The 22,498-nt window shown below is 42.2% G+C and overlaps 1 protein-coding gene across 3 annotated transcripts in view; it reads right to left on the reverse strand.

The window, feature by feature from the left end:
- Positions 1–1,712: 1,712 nt before the first annotated feature.
- The window catches only part of acot7 (acyl-CoA thioesterase 7), a 68,055-nt gene continuing 47,269 nt past the window's right edge, over positions 1,713–22,498 (reverse strand). For all 3 annotated transcript variants that reach the window (XM_030118249.1, XM_030118247.1, XM_030118248.1), the window contains 3 exons: positions 20,844–20,960; positions 12,517–12,701; positions 1,713–3,263 (listed from right to left, as the gene is read on the reverse strand). In XM_030118249.1, coding sequence (XP_029974109.1) covers positions 3,165–3,263; positions 12,517–12,701; positions 20,844–20,960 — 401 coding nt within the window. In that variant the 3' untranslated portion in view covers positions 1,713–3,164. The remainder of the gene's footprint in view (positions 3,264–12,516; positions 12,702–20,843; positions 20,961–22,498) is intronic.

Raw genomic sequence — 22,498 nt, forward strand, 5'->3', positions numbered from 1 at the left:
GTTTCTCTGCTGCAGCAGAGGATCATTCATCTAGGAGCCTCCTCGGTCTCTCTGCACTGGGACGAAGCAGCCAGAGCGCTGCTTTGTCCTCATTTGCATGTAAAGACATGAATGGAAGCATGGAAACAGGTTTTTGCTTTTTTATTTCAGCATTCTTTGTCTTTGGTTGGAAGAGCACTTTGACTTGAAGCCTCTTCAGGTGTCTTCAGTGCATCACCGCCGCTCATGCGTGGATCAGAGATTAATCTCATTGTAACGGTTGAAATGTGTGGTTTAAAGGCGACTTCAATTTGCTGCTATGTGGAGGAGAAATGTCTACTTCTGATAATGTCATGTCTTCCATTTTAAGTCTGATCTCCCATATAAGTAACCATGGTTACCATATTGTGTCTGTACCTATAACAGCCAGCTGCTACCAGCTGAAAATGGCTGAGGACAGTAATGAACATTGTTGTGAATGATGAGAAATTATACGGCTCCGGCGGTGGTTTCTGAGTGGGGGCAATCAAGCCTCGCCGTGCTGATGTTGTACATGAGGCTCTCCAATGAGGTCATATTTCCCAGAAGTCTCGTCTTGCCATGTGAGACGCATCCTGTCTCCCTGTATTGTGTTCTGCTCCCTGTGTGCTCCCTCTCCCACAAGATGCCTCTACTTCACCGGGGTTAAAAATAGACATATCCCCCCGGTACAGCTTGGGCCTAACTTTATTTTCATGGGGGAAATGAAAAGCACACATACTGTGCTGGCTGGAGGGACGGAGAGGAAACAATAACCTTCAAGATCCAATGACAAATCAGTTTCTGTCTGTGTAAGGAAAACACGCACGAGGAGGAACAAAGGAGCAAAGAGGAAGGCGAGTTACAAAGGTTCAGACGTGTGTCGCTTTCTGAGTTCACTCTCAAAGCTTTAATCTCTGTGTTTCGCTGGGTTTTGATCTCAGAGTAGTCCGCCAGAACCGGCGCCGCTTGTAAAATCAGACTCTGCTTCAGGAGTGTAAATACGAAATGAAACACAAGTGAACAAGCAATGTTTCATTCAGCTGGTATATAATCACATTCTTGGGCCCTAACGTGGGCATGCGGATATCGATCGGCCAGCCATAGAATTTATCTCCCTCAGTCTGTCTCGTGCACACGCAGAAGAAACACACGCAAAGAAAAATGACAGGGACACAGTTAAGGGGTTTTTTGTTTTGTTTTGTTTTGTTTTTTTTTTTTCCATTTCTGGTTTTTATCAGGCGGTGAGGAATCCTCTCATCTGATGTGGAGACGAGGAGCGCAAGATGGATAGCGGGAAGAAACGGAGGAGCAGACGAGAGGAGAAGCAGACTGAAGGAGAGGAGCAGGAAAGTGACATTACAGGAGAACGAGGACAGAGGAGGACATGTTGGTAACCAGGGGAGAGGGAGAGTATGGCGAGGCAGAGTGAACGCTGGAGCAGAGTGTGACAGACAAGCAGGAGGAGGAGGAGGATGAGGAGGAGGGGGGGGGGGGGGGGGGAGGAAGGAGGGGGTGGGGAAGCAGAAGAGAGGCGAGCTGAGTCAAAACCCCCGAGCTCCAACGATTTCTCTGTGAAAGACACGGTGCTGAAAAGACGGATGGCGTGTGCCCTCGCCGCCAAGGCATGCTCAAGACAATGACATCATCATCTTCATCTTCATCATCATCATCATCATCATCATCATCAAACCAGGAAGGACGGGAGCCCAGACTCACGCTTGGATCTTTTATTCATCATTACTCACTCGGTTAATCATCATTTCCAGTTTGCTCAGACTGTCACTTTTCTCTGACAAGATCATAAAGTCTTCATAGTGAAAAAAAAATCTTCTGTGAACAAAATAGTATTTTTCTTTTATACACAGTCACACTGTTAATTTTACATATGAGGCTATTATAGTCGCAAAGTGACTTGTGTGTGTGCCGAGATGTAACTTGATTTTATATGTGTTTGTGTGCATGCAGATTTGCACGTGTGCATCAAAATTAGAGAGTGTGTAATTAGATTTGTACCTGCATAATAGAATTTGTGTGTGCCCACAAGGATTTCGTCACCTCCTGTATACCTTAGACGAACACCTCACCAGATTGGATTTGGGTCCCTCGTAGTCTATTTTGCTACTCTTACTGTGTCTCCCTTGCTTTCAGAACACTGACAGACCTGATTTAATAAGATTCAATACGATCCCACATAACGCACGCTAAACTGCATGTTCTGGAAAACAGATTGCACTTTCAGTTTGTAGGTGAAGCACTAAGACTGAGTGAAAACATTTGGAAACAACCACACCTAAATGAGAGGTTTGAGCATTTTAGACCCTGTTTACGTAAAAATGAGCTGCAACCAAAAGCTAATCAGAAGAAGCGTTACAGCAAACATGATCATCACAAAGCAAAAACCACACACACAATCTAGGAGAAGATTGGTCATGAAGTCAAAATGTGATGAACAACAGAAAATATCTTACAATAAAGTCCACAAACAAAGGTTGTGGGGAAGCAGCTGAGGAAATGACTCCTCATTATAACAGCAGCGCCTCCTCTTCAAATACCACAAAAACACTGCCAGCCTTTTCAGAATGTTGGGAATCGCATTGCACTTTATACGTTAATCTAGTCAAGACAAATAGAAACACATTCAAGAAACCAGAAAATTAATGGTATGTTATTCGGCACCCAGCTATTTGTGAGTTTTTTGGTTTGGTCAGAGAGTTTTAGATTTCTAAAACTAGCGATGGGATCGGAACCAGCTCACTTTAACTGCTTCTCCTAACTTTTATTTTATGCAAATGCAAACCAATTCTTGCACACAATCTAAATTTGATATGCAAATCTGTGTATGTATGAGAGTAAGCACAAACACACACACAACTTTTAACATTCACACACATATACTGCTGCTTTAACAGCCCCATATTCTAATGATCATCAGAACAAGAAAAATATTTCAAACATTAAATACTGTATGTAATTTTCTTTTACTGTTAAATACATGTACAACCATAAGTGGACACTTTGGTGTGCAGCACAGGAAAAAAAAAAAGATCACAGGTCTAGTTTTAGGAAGCTACAATCACTGAGCAGAAAGGAGGAGATTCCATCCTTCACACTGTATACGATACGCGGGGATTATATGCCGTAGCTGCAGGTGCTGAAAGCAGGCGTCACTGCGGGCGCCCCTGAGCTGCCATTCTCTTCGCTTTCCTCTGGAGGTAGCGTGCGTTGCCCTCTTCGAAACGTCTCTGCTCGTCCTCTCCTTCAATCTGAAGACAGAAACGACGGGACAAGAAGTGTTGTTGTCAGACGCGTTCATCATCACACAGATTCAGCTCTGGAATGTTTCCTCTCCTCTTATCGCATTAGCTGTGGGCATGGAGATCTGATCTGATTACCCAAACTGTGTTATTGTAATTGCCATTCATACCCCTGGTGAAATACAGATTGAAAATGGAAAAAAAAAAAAAAAAAGAGATGATTTGCATTGACACAATTCTTCTGTCAGCGCTTTTGAAATATATGTGAATATGAAATACAATCTGAACACTGCAACACCGAGGAACAGACTTGATGGTTTTCAGGTAAGTTGAATGGTAGCTTTTCAATGAATCTCACAGAAATTGGATAATAGGACCCAGCATTCTCTCCTAAACCCAGAAAATCAAAGGCACAGCAGACTCCTGTGATGAGGGACATTATGATGGAGGGAACCTGCATGGTGGAGGCGCAAAAGTTGTTCAAACACCACTCCTAAATGGAAAAGGCCCGTCTCAACAATGGCGCTTTGCTGCTTTGAGGTTGCATGTTCAAACATTTAAAAGACATTGTTCACAGGTGGCCTGATGACGCTAAACTGCAAGTTGCTGGTCATTCGTGTGAGGGTTGTCTTTCCATGTGTCTTTCCCATTCAAGACTGTTAACCTGTCCAGGGCGGATGTGCTGTTTACAGCTCTCTGCAGGTGAAAATAAATCAGATGTAGGAGACTGATGGACGGATAACATTCCTAAAGTTAAAGACAAACGGCACAAAGTTCGCGCAGGTTTATGTTAATAATACACCTGAGAACTTTCTCTAACAAAAGATAATGTCACTTTAGCCAGTGATGTAATAATTTTGGCCTTTACGTAATGAAATACTGAATTATATTTTTATTATCATAATTGACAGTATAGTCAAGCATAGTATGAATCTCAAACTTTTATCCACGTTACCTATCTTTGAAAAGCAAACCGCATAAAACCTGCAAAACAAGTTTTTTGTTTTTTTTTGAAGAAGTTAAGTTCAATTTATGTATTATTGGCAGGTTTTACATTATTGGCATTTGTTACACCCCCACCACGGAAACCAAGGCTGAAGTCCAGTACAGCCAAAAGTGAGCAGAATTTCTTCAGTAACATAGGTGAAGTGAAAAGTAATTAACATAATCAATAGATATTTTAAGAAACATGCAGCTGCTGGTTATTGAGTCTCAACCTTGCCAAACAGCATCAGTGTGGTCCCTGTTGTTATTAAAGTAAAGCAGGTAACACGCACTGAAAGTCAAACAATTTTCTGCATCTAGTTAAAAACTGTGGTGCTTTTGCTGTTCTGCTGCTTTGACCACATGCTTCAACTATACGATGCTTCATCCATGAAGGATTCATGATATCAACCGAACCATCGAGCGCAGGGATTCTCTCCTGAGTTCCAGCAGATACGGCTCACTGCTGTGCAGCTCCCTCATGCCTGCGAATAACTTCTTTCTACCTTCAATTAGCCGCGGCTCAGTCGGGGTGTTGATTCGTGGGAGGCTGCACTCGCTAGTCTGTACAGTTTAATTAGACTGCCTGGCAACTTCATGACTTAAACAACAATGCCACCTCCAGTGACTGTGTCAACACTCGCGTTTATGGTGTTGCCTGCTCACCCACACCCTCATCTGCATACTGCTTTAATGCAGAATCGTTCGGGAGCATTTTTTCACATGGGAAATGCTGCGCATTTCAAAGTGAATGCCTGCATTATCGATATGCTCTCGACGAGCTTCTCTGCCGTGGTCACGCCATGTGATCTGCAGATTAAAGACTGCCGGTCATGCAGCGAAAGCAGCTACAAAGCCGACAGATGGCACCTTTAACTTTCTGGAGAGAGGGTGGTGGAAACAAGTGGGACAAAATATCATGCCAGGAATGAGCCCGGGAGGTCACGGCTGAGAAACAGTACGATCATTTAAATGCTGAGGTACAAACTCAGCACCAGTGAGACTCGCTTATCTGCGGAGCAGGTTCAGGAGCGTACTGCCATCAGCGTTATGTGTTTGTTGCATGCTGGTTATATAACTGTCAACGTACTGCTCAGTCAGTTTTGCGTTCGCCATTCAGCTGAAAGTAATGAATGATTACAGTTCATTGACTTTTAAAAGAGTAAGAGAGAGATCAGCGCACAATTTTAAATAAAAATGCATTTCTTTCATCCCGAAAATTAATTCCTATTGAGGAGAGAATAACAGTTTTCCTTTACTGCTATTGTGGGGCAGCAAAAATCCATTCAGGGATCACAAATATTCCACAATAGACGACAATCGGCGATAATTGTCGGTAGTTAGTCATGGGGAATTCGAGCTGTCACGCATGTCGCGAACGAATCATGCAAACACTTATCTGTAGCCATGTATAAAGGCAGACAGCTGCCCCAGCATGTGACTCCGTATATAGTTAGACAGGAGCATTTACCTGGATAACTCATTTATAGGAAGGTAAAGCCAAATCTACAGGGTCATTTCAGCGTCATTACAACCAGTCTGGGTAAGACGACGGCAGGATCCTCGCACTGAACACAGGTTCTATTAATCATCCTGCTCTAGCAGCAGTACAGTGTGACTAACAGACTAATCAACTTCATTAAACTCAGAATTCATCTTAAAATGAACCATCATTCAGAAGAACTGCAGCTCTGTAACCGATGTACATTAAAACAAGTTGAGACGACCATTGATCAGGAGAGGTAATACAGTAAAGACAGAGTGTGTTCTATCGTAGCTTATATGATACATAATGGCTCTGTCTTCAGGATGTTTATTCCACTCACTCTCATTGTTTTTCTCCTTCATCTCCTGCGTCCGCCCCCTCCTCCCTGTCACTCCGGCCTCCGAGGACTCGCCTGTTATTTAATTACACTTTTAAAACCATACGGGGTTTCAGCTTCGGGTTGGCTAATGAACAAACTTATTAAGAGAAGCTGTATACCTGACTACTGCTGACAGCACACAGCAGCTCAACCCGACTCCGGCATGTAACAGCGTGACCACGACTGCAAGACTACTGACATACTGACATCTGAAAAGAACATCTTAATTCTATTACTCAGGTGCTAAAATGGATTTATCTCTCAGTGTGTTTTAATAATGTTACAGAGGCATATCGGCGCTATTAGACATACAAAGTCTGAACATCTCTGCTCCCACCCTCTTCTGCGACATCGCTCTCTGCACTTTACGTCCGTGGGCTGTTAATGCTCATAAAAGTTGCATTTGCACAACTCAGGCTCAAAATGTCCTTTTGGTGTCCCCCACGTAATTGGTATTCCCACAGCAGCTCCAGTCAAATCACTATGATTACACAGGATCTCAGACCACGACCTGTCAAACTTAGACGCGATTCACTTGAATTTCTCTGATCCAGTTTTCCCACTCGGTATTTCAGGGCGAAAGAGAAAAAACCTTCAAATAACAGCTCATTTAAATCATCGTCATGACATGAGTGTGCTAGTGGTAAAGTAGTAAAATAATGTTTTATTTGATTTATTATGTTTTAAGGCACATAAGAAGCAGCAGTGTACCAAAAAAAAAAAAAAAATCAGTTGCTATATCAAATAATCTGCTCTTTGCTTCATGAATCCAGATGTTTTAAAAAGAAAAGTTACACATTTGTGCAGATATTCCATCTCTTCGTCCGTCCATGTAATTTCATTCAAAACCTCAAAGGTCAGGCTTTGATGGAAAGTATGATCTGCTGATTGTGGAGGGTTTGCTTTACTGGGAACCACAACTGTAAAAGCAGAAGGTCAAGTCAACCTATCACAATCGGATTCAGGTTATTTCAGTCTGAAGTGACCTGACAGGCTGACACCGCTGCTGTTTGACCCACACGAGACGAGAATAAAGCAAACTGATGAACAAAAAAAAAAAAAGAAAGACAAAAAAAATCATCTAATTCATTTGTACATGGCAACACTTGACCTGATGAAAAATCTGTCCGAATGATTTTCATGTGGAATAAAGAGAAAGATGGACCATGGCCAGTTTTAATTAATTTGTCACTGCAATTTTAAAATTGTTTTCCTGAGATGAATGGAGTCAAGTAAAAATGCAGACATTTATCAGTGGTGTTTCGCCAGATTCAAACACTTAAGCAGAAGAGAAAATACTTGGTGAGATCGTTATGGTAAAGAGAAGAATAAAAAAAACATCATACATAAAGTCCTCATCTTTGTGCTGAGCCTCTTAATGAATATTAATAAGACTGATTTCCGATGGCTGCTGGGTTGTGATCAGAGAACAAAAACTGATCAAGTGGAGTCTGAATACACTGAAATGTATCAAGAATATCTAATTCTAGTATTTTCTCAGTAGAATGCATAAGATATATGGACATGTCAGGCTTGGTTGTGAACGTACAGAAGTATTGGCTTCAATCCATATGCATAAATAATGCATGGTGAAAATCTCCCGGCGTTCATAATTCACTGCAGTTTCACGGACGGAGCTGTGCTGAGAACAGACGGCGGTTCGGACGAGCACAGAGTCCGAAATCTTCCTCGCTCCGGCACGAGTGCACCCGTTAACCCGTTTCTTATTGTCTTGAATGGGAGGCATCTAAAAATAAATGTGCATCACTTCATGTGGACTACAGGAGGTTGCCATGACAACCGGGCTTGTTTTCGTGTCAAGGGAGGCCAGCTGAGTCTCTGCCAGCGAGGAGGGAGGGAGGACGGAGGAGAAGGAGGGAGGAGCAATGAAGAAAAGAGGGTAAGGAGGAAGACAGAAGAAGTGGGGGATGCTGGGAGACGTGAGATGAAGCGAGGGATGGAATCAAAGACGACAAGATGAAAAGACGTGCACAGCAAAAAAAAAACAAAAAAAAAAAAACCCAGCAAGACGCAAAGACAGTCTTTAAGCATCAGCCATCTTTTCATTCACACCCTAATACCCATTCATAACCTGCACTCAGCCACAGTCCATCTCCCATCTTCTGCCACCAGCTGGTACCCAGCATGCACCGAGCCCCTGTTAACAAGACGCCTTTCAAACCCTGAGGTCAGAAAAAAGGCTTCCCCATTAAAAATACAAAAACAAAAGACGAGCTGAAGGTGGGCTTGTCTCCACGTGAACGTGCACGTATAATCTTTCAGTATGTTTTCCAAGACGCTGCTGTACAGAGCCGAGGATTTCCCCGACGCCCTCCCCGCTCATGCTGTCCTCATGGCCCACTTCAGCTCTGCCCACAGTATGCTTACATTAGTGACAGCCCATCTACAACCCCCCCCAGCACACACGATCACATCCGTGCATGAGGTCCCAAACCGCCGCTGAGCTAAAACTGAAACAGGCATATCTAAAAATAGCAAGTGCATTGAGCTCGATCGGGAGAAATCGAGGATGGGAGAACGGGGGGGGGGGGGAGAAAGCACCTGCAGACAAAAATAGCAGGGGCGCTCCTTTCAGTCGAGCTATTTATAGGAGACAACAGGAGCAAAATCTGCCACGGAGGGTTGAAAATTTAAATATTTGAGGTATGAAATTTTTGTTCTCAGCTTTCTGTAGTGTTTTGTATTTAAACTGAATTGTATTCGGTTTTAATATCCAACATGAATAAAGAAGAGGAATAAAAGACGGCTCCAGAGGTGAAATGCACTGAGTAACAGGAGAAAATTCATACAGGCTCAAGAAGAACATGCAAATTCTTCATGAAACTATCTAGTACACAAACATGTGTCACTACAAGCACTCGAATGACGGAGATGCGATGTGAAATTTCACATGGTCGACCGTGGGAGTGACTCAAACGCACCACGTTTGTCATGCGTTGTTCTGTCATCTGGCTCATTAATGTCATTACTGCACTCCCATCCCTCACAGCCACCTTCTCCACTGTCAGGTGAAGTTCGGGTGTTAATTGGATTGACGTGTTAAACCCTTTTTTTTTTTTCCCCGTGTTTATGCACTGGGAGACCAGATGCAGGTTTCCGATCGTCAGTTCAGCCTGACACTCGCCAGCTTTAAGTCAACCTCCTCCCGGCCGGCCGGTCGGTCGTTACAAATCCAGAAATAGTGCTGATAGGGCCTCGTGCTCCTTCTCTCGCTCATGTAAATAAAAACGCACACGCATTTGTGCTCAGTGATCTGTTGAAGCACGTGCACGTTCACATGCAAAGCTCATTTTCACACATAAGGACCTACACAAGCAGGGAGAAGAGCTCTATTTGTGTTTTTTCAGACGCACGAAGACTGATCTAAACCATAACCAACTTTCCCTACACAACACACACACACACACACACACACACACACACACACACACACACACACACACACACACACACAATCTCTTTATTCTGACTTTTGTTTATCTGAAAAGCTACATCAGAGTAGGCAGCTTGAGCTCCATTTAGATTTCCATTTATAGTGTTGAGGATAAATTATTAAAATCACTGAGGAGATTTTTCTTTCTTTTTTTTAGCTCTCCTCTTTTTTTCTTTTTTTAATTTGAGGTGAAGAGAGAAATTATAATGACTCTAATCATCTCTGCAATTCCCTGCAACTAGAACAAAAGCAACGAGCAGCTCGTGTGCGATGGAAACCTGGCTAATGAATGCAGGCAGGGGGAGGCGGACAATGGGGCTTTTCTGAAATGGAAATGGAAAGACTGACAGGGGCTTTTCAAAAGGCTCACGGGACGGACATTTCTGTCCGACACGACCATCAGAGGAGAAGTTTACGGCAGACAGTGCGCCGTCCTGCGTGGAGGAGAGTTTACCGTCAATAGAGCCACTGCGGTGTCATGACAACACGCCTATAAACAACCTGTGTACACACACGGCTTTGTTCCCTGCTATTTTATTACAGCTCGCTTGTGTCACTGAGAACAAGGCAGGACCCGCAACACCGCATCTGATATTTATCATTTGGTGCTGAGAGGAACTGTTAATCCATAAAAACAAACATCTTTCCTTCACTTATATTATCAAGACTGCTGCCGGGGCGTCACCTTTAACGCCTGCACTCACTCAGTATTCTGCACGTACTTAAAGTTTAATGATTAACTGGTGCAAAGTCAGGGAATTTTGCACAAGTGAGAATAATGACCCAGGATATGGTTTGAATGCTAAATCATCATTTTCTACAGGCTGTGCTGTAGTGTTGCCTCGTAAGCCAGCCCCGCCCACTCCTCATCCGCGTTTGGATTTTGGAGATGGGCTCAGGCTGGGTAGGAGCCCATAGAAGGAGGTTTCACTCGGACTGAAACGGCCGAGCCAATCAGCGTTCCCGCTTTTTTTTTTTCAAATTTTTTTGGTGAATTCCGGTGGCTAAACCGGAAGTGACGCTATCGCTGCGTGTAGCGGAGATTATGGACTTTAACCATCGTCTGAAAGCTGCAATAAGTAAAGTTATAGCCCAAATATACCAAGAATTACAACAATCAAGCAAGAGCAAGAGTCTGCGCCTGGTGAGTTTCTCACAGGAAAAGACGTTTTCGCGTGTCTTTGCGTGTAGGGAAGCTAGAGCTAAAGAGCTAAAGCTAACCCATAGAGAAGCGATGACGTATTTGTTTTGAAGCGCTGATTGGCTGAAGTGCGCTGTCAGTCAAAGGAGTAACCGACGCCCCCTGCAAGACGTTTCTATGGGCTCCTATCCAGACTAAGCTTAATTCCAAATCCAAATGTGGATGAGGAGTGGGCGGGTCTGGTTCACGAGGCTAGCTGTAGTGTGAAGAGTGTTGTAACACTCATGTCCAGTCTGATCCTTGTTTCACATATAAAGAAGTGGCATCATGGGTCATCAGCTAGTCTGAGGTAAGAACATTTGTTGTTGTTTGTAATTTTAAGTTTTCAAACTTTTTTTCAATAAAATCTGTGGTCTCAAACTCATCTAGAATCCTTCTGGATCTCATTTTCTGTGAATTAAAAGTAGTAGAAATGAGCAATGAACCTTCAGCTGCTGTTTTAGGAATCATCTGTAGGAGCCGTCTGCAACCTTTATGAACAAAAAGAACCATTTTTAATCATCTCCAAAAAAATAAATAGATAAATCATCAGGAGAACATCTTGAACCTTTAAAATTAGTCAAGTTAAGTTACTAAAGTTTCACTATTCCTTAGGTTTACATTTATGAAGTTTCACAATTGTAATACAAAACAGTGAACATGTTATTATGGTTTTTTTTAGCTGTTTTGACCTATTTATCGGTTTTTATCTTCTTCTTTTTTTAATTGTAGCCGTTAAAGCTGTTTGGGCTGCATGTTTTAAAAACCTTTCTTCTTGGATTTATTTGTTTAAGTCATTCTTGACTCATTTCAAGCAATTTTAGGTGCTTCAGCTTTTTTGCTTTATAAATATTTTTCAGGAAACAGAAGTCGTTTTGAGAGTGAGTCTGGTGTGCAATAAAATGGATCTCAATAATCTGGTGAAATCTTCTCGGGGGAGGGCGCTATGGAGGGACTATAGAGGTACATGTCTGCCCTGTGATGGACTGGCGACCTGTCCAGGTGTACCCGATCGGCTCCAGCGCCCCTCGACCCCACACAGGATAAAGCGAAATAGAACGCGGATGGATGGATGAACATGGCTTTAATGTTCCTCCACTGTTCAATTACAAATGATAAAAAAAAAAAAGTTAATTGGTATTAAAGGATCATATCAGAGGCAGTCGGGGTGTGTCGGCACCAGGAAATCATTTAAAATGTGCTGAGCTAACCAGATGGCCCGTGTGCTCGCTGTTTGCATATAAACAGGGTCTGGAGCCAGAACAAACAGCAGGCGCCTCCACCCTGTCTGCAGGTAAACACACACACACACTTTACACCGTGACGAGAAGTGCTGAGTCAGACGAGACGTCGGCTGTGGGGGTATCAGCATTCAGCCCCCGGTGCTCAAGGTTAATTCTGACACAAAACCAGGACGTGATGAAGTGAAGAGAGACAAACATGCAGATTCCTCAACAAAAAAGGGGTTTTTTTTCTGCTTCTTTTTTTGATTTTAGCTGTTTCGCTTCACAGATTCTGTTGACTGAAGAACTAACTATAAGACGCAACAATCAGAGCACGGAGTGAAGAAATAGAGGATGAAATGTTCACTGGGAAAGAAGAAAAGAGACAGCCGAGCAGATTTCAATGACTTTTGAAAATAACATTTAGTTCCTGCCTTCCTCTCCATAATTCTATCTGTGGACTGAGAATTTATTCACTCTGTCTTTCAGACAAGCTTCCAGCTGAATCTTAATTTGAAGTATCAAAGCTGAACTGGGGAATCGGCCGAGTACCAACCTTAAGAACCGGGACAGGAAGAGGCTTATTGCCCTTGTCCAGGGAGATGAAGGTGAAGAAAGCTGAGACGGCGCGGTACTTCCCCTTCTCTGCCTCCACAAGCGAGGTAGCATCCACGATCACTTCAATTTCCATCGACTTGTTGCTGACAAATGTGAGCCGGCCCGTCACCGTCAGCACGCAACCTTGAGGAAGAAAAGCAGGAGACAAGCGCATCACGGTTTGCAGTTTTTTTTTTTTTTTTGTAATGCAGACAAGTAAGAACATTTTATTTCATTAAGGCAATTGCAGATTTTTCCCTTCTTCATCTTGATTTATCAACATTCCCCCCAGAGCGCCTCAACGCCCAAAGCAGCAACGTTTGATTCAAGGGTCTTTGTTCTTCAGCCAGCCATAAAAAAATGAGTTTGTTTAAATCTTCAAAGTCTCCATCCATCACGGCTTATGCTTTTTCAAACCACACACACACACACACACACACACACACACACACACACACACACACACACACACACACACACACACACTTCAGGAAACCTGAGAAAATCCACAAACACACTCACACTATCATCTTCAAAGTTTTACAAGGGAAAAAAGTTGGATATGAAGTATTTCATGAAGCAAAAGTGCACACATTCATTCAGCCTTTCTTATGGTTTTATACCACTAAATATTTGTTATTTTGATTTAATTCAGCTCAGTTTAATTCAAATATACACGCATTTAATTCAGTTGTATTTTATAAAATTTTAATGTAATCCATTCCTACTGGGACATTTAATGTGTTTTCTCTTTGCCGTTATCTTTTCAGTACTGTTACCTGGTCCTTGCTTGTTCTGTCTGATGATAAATATGTCAGAGGATTGTTAAAGAATGGTGTTAAACTGCATGAAAAGCAGAAAATAAAGATTCATTGATTTTTTTGACTGATCAGATTCTCAGTTACTGAAAAACTGCACTGGAACAGCCTCGCACAAAGTTTTTAGGTTAAAACAAAGTGAGGCAACCCTGATGGGAACAAGTGTCTCTCTAAAAAGAAGACAAGCTGGAATAAACTAACGTTGCGACATAAAATCACAGGAGGAAAACGTAAGATCTGCTCTGGTAATCGACTTGAGGCTGTTGCATCACAAACTTTTTGAAGTTTGCTCCAGCGAGCGAGTTGGCAGCACGAGAGAGACAATCAATCCCACATTAATACAGACGAGAAGGATGAAAAGCATCGAGCTCGTGTGGCTGTGGTTCGCGATCTGGACTGGGCTGCGAATATGTGTTGCCATGAACATAATTATTCATGCGCCTACCGATCGGCCAAATGTTTTCGAGCTCATCAAAAAAGTTCTTGTTTTCTTTTATCACAGCAAAAAAAAAAGGAGGGAAAAAACCAGTCAAGTTACAGCATTCGGTGCTGCTGATATGTTCTTTATTCTCTTTGATGGGCCTGTACTGTAATATTACTGCTGTTGCCATGGAGACGAAGAGCGAAGGTGTTATCCCTGCAGTCTGAGACTGAACTCCACCGTATGAAGCAGTCAAAGTCCAAAAGAAAGAGGAGAAAAATAGATTTACATGCTAAATTTAAAAAGAGAGACTTTTATCAGGCTGCGTGCCACAAACCCTTCTGACATTATGAGGACGAGCTCCGGGAGGATGAGACGAGATCGTTGCTCAGAAACACTTTGAAAGACTCGCAGCAGCACGAGTTCAGGTCGTCTGCCACAAACTTTTTCTTCGCACATCAACCTTTCCTCGTGATGATGGGAATACAACATGTCATTCTCCAGTTAGCAGAAGTTCGGTGCCATAAATATGACCACGAATATTGTTCATCTCGCCCGCGTCTCAACGTGGAGCAAATTCAGAAGATTTTTGTATGTCTGGTATTTTTTTCTTTGATGATTATGGGGTTTCCTTAAATGAAGAGTGTCAGTAAAGACTGAGGACATCCATCCATCTATCCACTGATCAACCTATCCATCACTAAACTTTCATTTCATCCTACAATAGTGCAGAAAGTAGGACATACAAAAACACTGTTTGACTGGGGAATTCACAAAAGTTTACAAACTATCTACAAACGTGAGAACTTTACAGTCACCATATATTTTGCAATCTGATCAAGACGATTCAAAACTGTTCTTCTGTTCCGTTTCCTAGCTCTCCTTTTGTTATAAAATAAGCACAGTCTTTGTTTTGTGTTTTCATTTGTCGTTCTTAAAAATAAGATTTTACTTTTCTTCAAGCAATGGCAAAAACTGCATCCTCTAATCTGTCTGTCTGTCTTACAGTTTTTCCTAAACTAGATGTAGTGACGTTACGCAACCGCAAAGTGATCTGAAAAATGACATCTGGACGACGAGGCAAGCTGAGCAACAACCTGCAAAAGGACAAACTAATGCACATCCAGGCTGTGGAGGACTCAGATCGCGGCTCCGTGCAGCCTCTTAAGAAACTAGACTGCTTTGTGTCTTCCTGTCTGGAACCTTTGAGTGTTTTTACATGTAATGACTGAGAGCGAGTCCACTCTCATTCAGATAAACTATCTCTGGCACAGATGTATTAGGTCCAGTGAAGAGCTCTGCTCAGTGACATTACACAAAACGCAGCCTTGATGATGGGGGATTTTTTAAAGGCCTTCATGATTAATGATTGATGTATGCAGAAGTAGATGCTGAAGGTCAGCCAACATGAAAAACTGGCAGAGTCCCGTTTCCAAAGCGCTCTTTGATACAGCTAATCTCCAGAGGAGAACGTGTGGACTGGAGAGCCCAGCTTGGTGTCATATTCACTAAACTAGGCTGTAATGTCACTGAACAACAGACTGAATATTTTAGTATTTTAATGTCGCCCAGTAAAGCCTTTTTCTTCTCCACATAGGGAAATTCCATTTGGTCACTTGTGTTGGTCAGTTTGCTCTTCACCCCTCTGTAGGAGCACATATCGCCTACTCTGATAGATCTTTTCACTTATCTATATGACTGTTTTTTGTTATTTTATATTATTGTTGCCGTTATTATTTATCTATCATGTTTATTCGTTTTCTAACTGCTTCTCACTGTTTTGTTTTCTCTGAAAAAAAAAGGCCTATTCATCCCTATTCACTGTATGTATAGTGCGTTTCATGAAGAGATGTGTAATATTGAGCAGAACTGAGTTAACCTTATGGCGCTCCCCTCCACAGATGTGGACCCTTGGGAAATTTAACAACCCACCGCTCTTTTAAAATAAACATCTCTTTATATGACAAATTTCAGTTCTGAATATGTTCTTTTCTTTCCACCAGCCGTGCAGCATCTATTTGTGAAAACACTACATAGAAATGTCAGGACTGCATGAATCATGCCTGATTATTGAAATTAAATATAAAATGGACAAAGAAGAGCAGCATTGTGAACATTCACAATGAAGCCGTGTTCTCTTTCTTCCTGACACTTCGACTCTCACCTTCAACGCTCCTCTTATTCCTCCATGAAATGTCCTTTCATCCAACTGGCAGTTTTTGAAGTTTTACGCCTTTTTAGTTTTTTTTCTTTCTTTCTTTCTTTATTTGTACCTCTGGCTGTTTTTGCCATAGTGGATCAGAGAGCCGACTCAACTTTTCTCCAGAGCATCAATGACTCGGACCTCACAGAATTACATTCTGTGAATGTTTGATGTGAGACAGGTGCTGCTTCACGTTGTGCAAAGTCTCATTATGTAATCTAATGTAGTTCCTCGCCGCCGCCCTTTCGTGTGCGACTGGACACCCACTCTGGACCCCCAGTGACAGTTTTCTATGCAGGCCTAATGAATGATCCTGAGAAACTGCTGTCAAGACGCATTATAGCAGAATGTTAAAGACCTCACCAGAGGAGGTTTTTTCACTCCGCACGCCGCTGATGGCCGCAGTTTGTGCTGTTCCTGCTCTCTCGCTGTGAAGCCCCCACATTTCTTGCCTTTTTGGATTTTTGCTCCATCATTATGCCAGTGGTGCTGCCTGTGCCTTCATTCTCTTTTTGCATCATTGTGCCCTTTTTCTTTCTCCAATCTCATCTGTCTAGTCGAATCTAACATTCATTACAATATGCAGATATTGTTTGTGCAACTTGCACTATTTTACTTCAAAAAGACGTCAGATCGCTTGTTACTGAGGCATACATTGACCTTGAAATGTGAATCTGAGGAGTCTTTAAAAAAATTCAAGAAAAATACACGAAAATCAGCTTTTATAGATGTCTGAAGCTGTGCACATGAAATGCACTGCAGACATGATTTAACAGTATCTGCAGGCTGGACTGCAGTGAATTATTTGTACACCACAGTCTGTTTTCAATCGGAGAGAGGCCTCTTTTGCAGAGCGGCGTGCCTCTCGAGAGCTGTGAGTGTGAAAGTACAGTAAACAGTAAATTAGGTGACAAATGAGGTGTGATATGGAGCACAACAAGAAGAGGATGCGTTTCGTAAATGGGGAAAGCAAAAAGCAAAATCACATCCAAATAATGCATTAACCATTGCCTAATTAAATGCTGCCTGCATAATTTATCTCACTAATAAGCAGCATAAATACATGTAAATGAAGTTGCCCACAACTAGTTGTTTTGAACTGTAATGAGCCACTTCTCTCTCCTCTGAGCAGTCCGAAGCGTCTCTGATCGCAGGTTGAACTAAACACATCACTCTGCTGCTGCTTCTTGGCTCCGAAACACTAATACCGAGTCGTTGAAATGTTTGTAGGTAATAATGCATAAACGTCATGACAGAGTCCTGTTCACGTTAACTTTGCGGACAGCCTGTTGACACTGGGACCAGAGGGGCAGGTCATCTCTGGCCAGTTGAGGGACTCGAACCATTAACCCTCACAGTTACAGCCTTGCTTCTTTAACCACCACTGCACAGATGTTATACTATTGCAAATATTAATCAAACATAATATATGATCCAGTTCAGCTCACCCTGAGGCACAGCTTTTAAAATATGATTTTATTCTACGACTGTTAATTTCTACAATTTTCACTTGACTTCAAGAATTTTTTATAGCCCAAAGTCTTATTTATCTACTGTCTGGGTTTTCTCCATTTTTCCTCTTTAATAATATCCACTAACCTTGTCGGTTTTAAACTGACTGAGAAAAGTGGACAGTTTGGACCTCATACAGCTCGACGTTAAAAAAAACCAAAAAACAAATGAAAACCCTGAACAGACCAGAGTCTGTTTAATGTTCAGGGTTTTATCTTCCCACTTCAACGTGTTTAATGTTCATTTTGTCTTTTTGTCTTCAGACACCTAACACAAGCATCCATAAATGCTGGCTTAATGACATTAGGAGGTAATTAATCAGCATAAACTCCTCCTAGTGTTTTGTGTGATCTTGAACACACACTCTCAATATTCCATATTCATGAAGGAACAAATGAGAATGAGTAAAATTCTGTCTGTCGACTTCGATCCTCGGTGTCCCGGCTTTATACACATGAAAACACTTGAGTCGATCCAGCCCTGTGTGTTCAGCATGTCCTCCAGTGTGTGCGGTGGAATTGTTCAGTGGTGGTTCAGCATCAGACTGACTTCTTTACCTCATGTGAGTGAATCTCGTCCTGAGCTGGGTTCACGTCTTCCGGCTCGGTCTCACCAGAGTTTAACGGATTTGCCATGAAGCTCTGCAGAAAGCTTTTTAATGAGCCACTGATTACAATCAGTTGTGTTTAAGAGGAAAGATATTTCAGGACTGTCATGTTTCTGGACCAGTTTCCTCCCTCGTTGCTTCAGAAAGACAGTTGCTGTATCAGAATAGAAAGAGGAAAGATGTTTCAGCTGTTTCAGCCCATTCTGCCAATAAAGTGGTGCTCAGGAAGTCTGCAGCCATTGACTGTCAGCTGGAGGCTTGATCGCCACTTTAGATTCACCACATACTGAATACCAGATGAAGTTGTTGTGATATTTGCATAAAACATGTGTATCCAAAAAGAGGAATTTCTTTATAAACGTGGAAATCATTTTTACTTGAACCAGTGAAGGATGTTAGACATTTTGGGCATGTTTATTTATAAAAGCATCATTCAAACATTCAGGCAATTTAGGCTCGAAATAATCAGATATAATGGAAAATATGTTGCTTTTACGGGGACAATAAAGAAATCTGTGCAGCTTTTATCAAAGAACTGGACTTGGGTCCTAAAACATTCAGTTCCCTCCACCCTGCTGACTTTTACAAATCAGTGGAGAGGTGATGTGTTTCACTTTTGGCTTGTTCTGCACTCCTTACCATCAAACTTCATTCCCTCAACTTTAATATTTATGCTGGTAGACATGAAATAATATGCAAAGACACTTCGTCTCCGCAGAATAACACGTGGAAGAAAATGTGCTTTTTCCTGGAATAATGAAACCTCAGTCCAAGATGACACACGTGGAAACGGCACGCCAAAGCCTGACATTTACAGTGCTTGCACTTCTGGATTTTAACCTCAAAGTTATTCACTGATGAGAGAAACAAGTGGCAAACACAAGACAAAAAAACTCAAATAAATCCACCGCTGTGGTCTGCATCGCCACTGGCTGCTATTTTCAAGGTCTTCAGGTCTTTTTTCCTAATCACTCTTGCATTTTTCCAAATCACCTCAAGCAAAATGGGAAATCTGCTGGTGACATAACACCCAAGTCACTGTGGAAGCCAGGGGAAATCATGTCAACACCACCTAAACTCAGGGGACAGACCGAGGCTGCAACTGGAGCAGCTCAGAGCAGCGGAAAGATGCGGCCATGGATCCCAGCCAGGCTCCACTGTTGAGTTTTCTGGTCCTGAAATCCCCAGAAAGGTGTGTTTTAAATGTTTAAAAGGTCCCTTCATATCCCACCACTCACTCCTTATTACTCAGACGTTCTCAAGACCCGAGTGAATTATCTCGCTTGAATAAAGCCGTCGGCATTTTTAAACACGTGTACTGTAAATGGAGAGCTGTTGGAGATGACCTGGCATCATCGAACCGCTTCATAATTCAACAGCGAGTGGATCGTCGACTGTTGACACCATGTCCCGGTGTAATTATAACACAGGAAGGTGAGCGCTGGAGGTCTGGACCGCATCAAGCTCAACATATGAACAGAAACACGTGAAGTCTACTGGGTGACCTGTAAGGCCTCTTTCAGGCCTATTTCAACTCATCAAATGACTGAATGAACAAACTGTTCTAAAAGTAGCTCAACTGTATGCAAATGTTCTCCTAAAAGACTGTCTAGCTTAAAAAACCAAATGTTTATTCATGCAGTCATTTCCTCAGTCACACTCAGTCTTTATTTAAATAGAGTAAATATATACTTGGATAAAAATAAAAGCAGCTTCTTGATAATGTTTCAAGTGAAAATGCACTGTTACGGTAAAGTTTAGCATTTCTACAGAAATAGTAAAAAACCTGAAATGTTCTAAAATACAAAAGTAAAAATTGATTTTCAGCTTTTCATTCTCTTTCTTACAGTAACTTAAAGTTTTTCTGGTGTACCTGTGTCGATATACCTGAGATGTTGTGGAAGCACAGTAACAAAATGCAAATATATTGACAGCTTTAATTCAACATGAGACAGCAAAGATAAAGGCAAAGAAAAGAAAAAGGATGAAAAAAAACGGGAGCTGCTGATGCATTATAAAGAAATTCACGTCAGTTAAGCACTTCTCCGAATGTCCCCGCGCCGTGAGGCCAGATTAGGCGTGCGCACGTGTCGGCCTGAATGTTTGTGCCATCTTGAACTGGCCTCGACAGAAACAGCTCTTTGGATCACTTTCTGTAATCAAACAGTCCTGCGGCAGTATAAACAGAAACTCTCCTGTCATCTTAAACTGACACGTCAAAGGCTAAGTGGAGGGCGCTGGTTGTAAAAATCCTCAAATAAATGTCAAGACAGCGTGCTCAGTACTTTTTAATTTTATCATGCGCTCCTCACAGGCTGAGAGGACGTCGCATGGCAAATACAGTATAAATAGACGAAGCTCTGTAATGGAAAATAGCTGAATCATTAACAATGATGTGTTTTTCCAGATGCAGTGTCAGTCCTGCAAAACACAACTGGTTGCGATTAGCAACAGTGTGACAGCTGTTAGCGTTACACAGCCCAATTTAAACCAGCACCGTCTGAGGCTGAATTTAAACACTGCTGAGTTTTCCACATTATCGCGTAATTGGGTTTTTCAGAGATTGCAGTTCATTAGCAGGAAAGAGCCAAAGAAGAAAGCATGTGGACGCAGTTCAGCTCTGTTTCCTCCAGCCAGCACTGCAGCATTTGTGTTTGCTGTGTGTCATATGTGTGTGTGTTTGTGATTACGGAGCTCTCGGGGCGCCGCAGCGTGTCTTCCTCACCCTTTTTGATCTTGCGGTGGAAGTTGATGGCGTCCACTGAAGCCGTGACGATGTTGGTGTTGCAGTGCCGGGCTGCCACGATGCCGGCCACCTCGTCCATCAGCTTCATGGTGACTCCTGTAACACACACACATTCATGCATTACTGACTTATGAGGAGGATCACTAGACTTCACCTCCTTGAGTGGATCTCAAAAACATGATTAATGAAGACACTGTGATGCCTCTGAAAATGTCTTTGGTCGACTATTTCTAAAATTAAGTGTTAGTATTGACTGTTGCACTCTGGACCAGTGAAACTTGTGAGACTCTCTTTCTCTTTATCACCGAACAAGTCTGTAAAAGTAAATGAAGTCATTAAGTCGGAGGGATTCTCGAATGCCTTTTCAGACGCTATTTTGCTGAGATGAGATTGCTGGACGTGGAAGCTAATGGGTTTCCTGATGCAATTAGAAAACTATCCACCTGAAGCTAAATTATGAATGAGTCTGCACACCATTTCCTCAACATTAGCCCCTCGTTCAGACTCATTAGTCCCCTGTTTGTCAGCCGGCTGCCAACATAACGTGTTCCAGTGGACGTTCAGAGAGCTGATATTCATCTGATGGATTGCTGCGAATGCTTGAAGAGAATATTGCATTCTTATTTATGTTGCCTCCACGGTAAAGTCAATAACTCAAGTTCAACTTATAGCCCTGCCGGTGGTTCACTTATTTACTGTCCAGAAAAAGCTTCACCGAGAGAACACTAAAAACAGCTCTGCTTCCTTTGAATGGCATTTTTCTTTTCGTGCAGCTGTGGAGACAATAGCTGTCATTACACTTCAAGTGTTGCAATACAGCCTACAGCCGGTACTGATTCCACTAACTAGTCATGCAGTATGAAGAAAACAAACCAAAGTTAAAAGCCTGACTGTCATGTTGATTTGAGAAATTAAAAAAAACTTTAGTCACTGGCTCATATGGAGTGTGTGTGCCTGTGTGTGTGTGTGTGTGTGTGTGTGTGCGCGCCTGCTGTTTGATTCTTGACTAAATCTCACTGGCTTGCAAGAGCCATTAACGTTGGTTTGAAAAAGGCAGTGCAGCAGTAGGTGCAGCGATAAACATCGCTGCATTGCATGTTCCTCTTGAGTTAATGAGAGTTTTTTTTTTTTTTTTTTTTCCTGCAGGTACACCGGCTTCCTTCTACAAACCAAAGGCCTGCTTGTTAGTGCTGTCGTGAACCGTTCCAGAATGTACACAGATTTTTAACCTAAACTTCTGAGAAAAGGCTGCAGTCTAGTCCGGTGTGGGTAAAACAGAAGATAAATAGATGATGACACACAACACGAAATGTACAAGATACTTTGTTTCTGGCTCAGTATGTTCACTTATCATCTGTCTAATATTGACCAAAAAAACTTTTCATGAAGCACAAAAATAAACAACACGGAACAGATTTTGCATTTTTAATGACCTTCATGGAAATAATTTCTGTTTTTAGTATAACTGTGATAACAGTCTCATCAATGACTGCATGCTCGATCTCACAGTTGCTGCCGCTGCCAATAAAACATGTAAAAATCAGAATGCGGTGTGAGTGGAGGGAAGCCAGCAAATCCTGTGGGCGATGAAACATTTAACAGCCGCCGTTTAAACCTACTGGACGTTCGTCTTT

This window comes from Salarias fasciatus, chromosome 20 (assembly GCF_902148845.1).
Source record: "Salarias fasciatus chromosome 20, fSalaFa1.1, whole genome shotgun sequence".
Classification (NCBI taxonomy): domain Eukaryota; kingdom Metazoa; phylum Chordata; class Actinopteri; order Blenniiformes; family Blenniidae; genus Salarias; species Salarias fasciatus.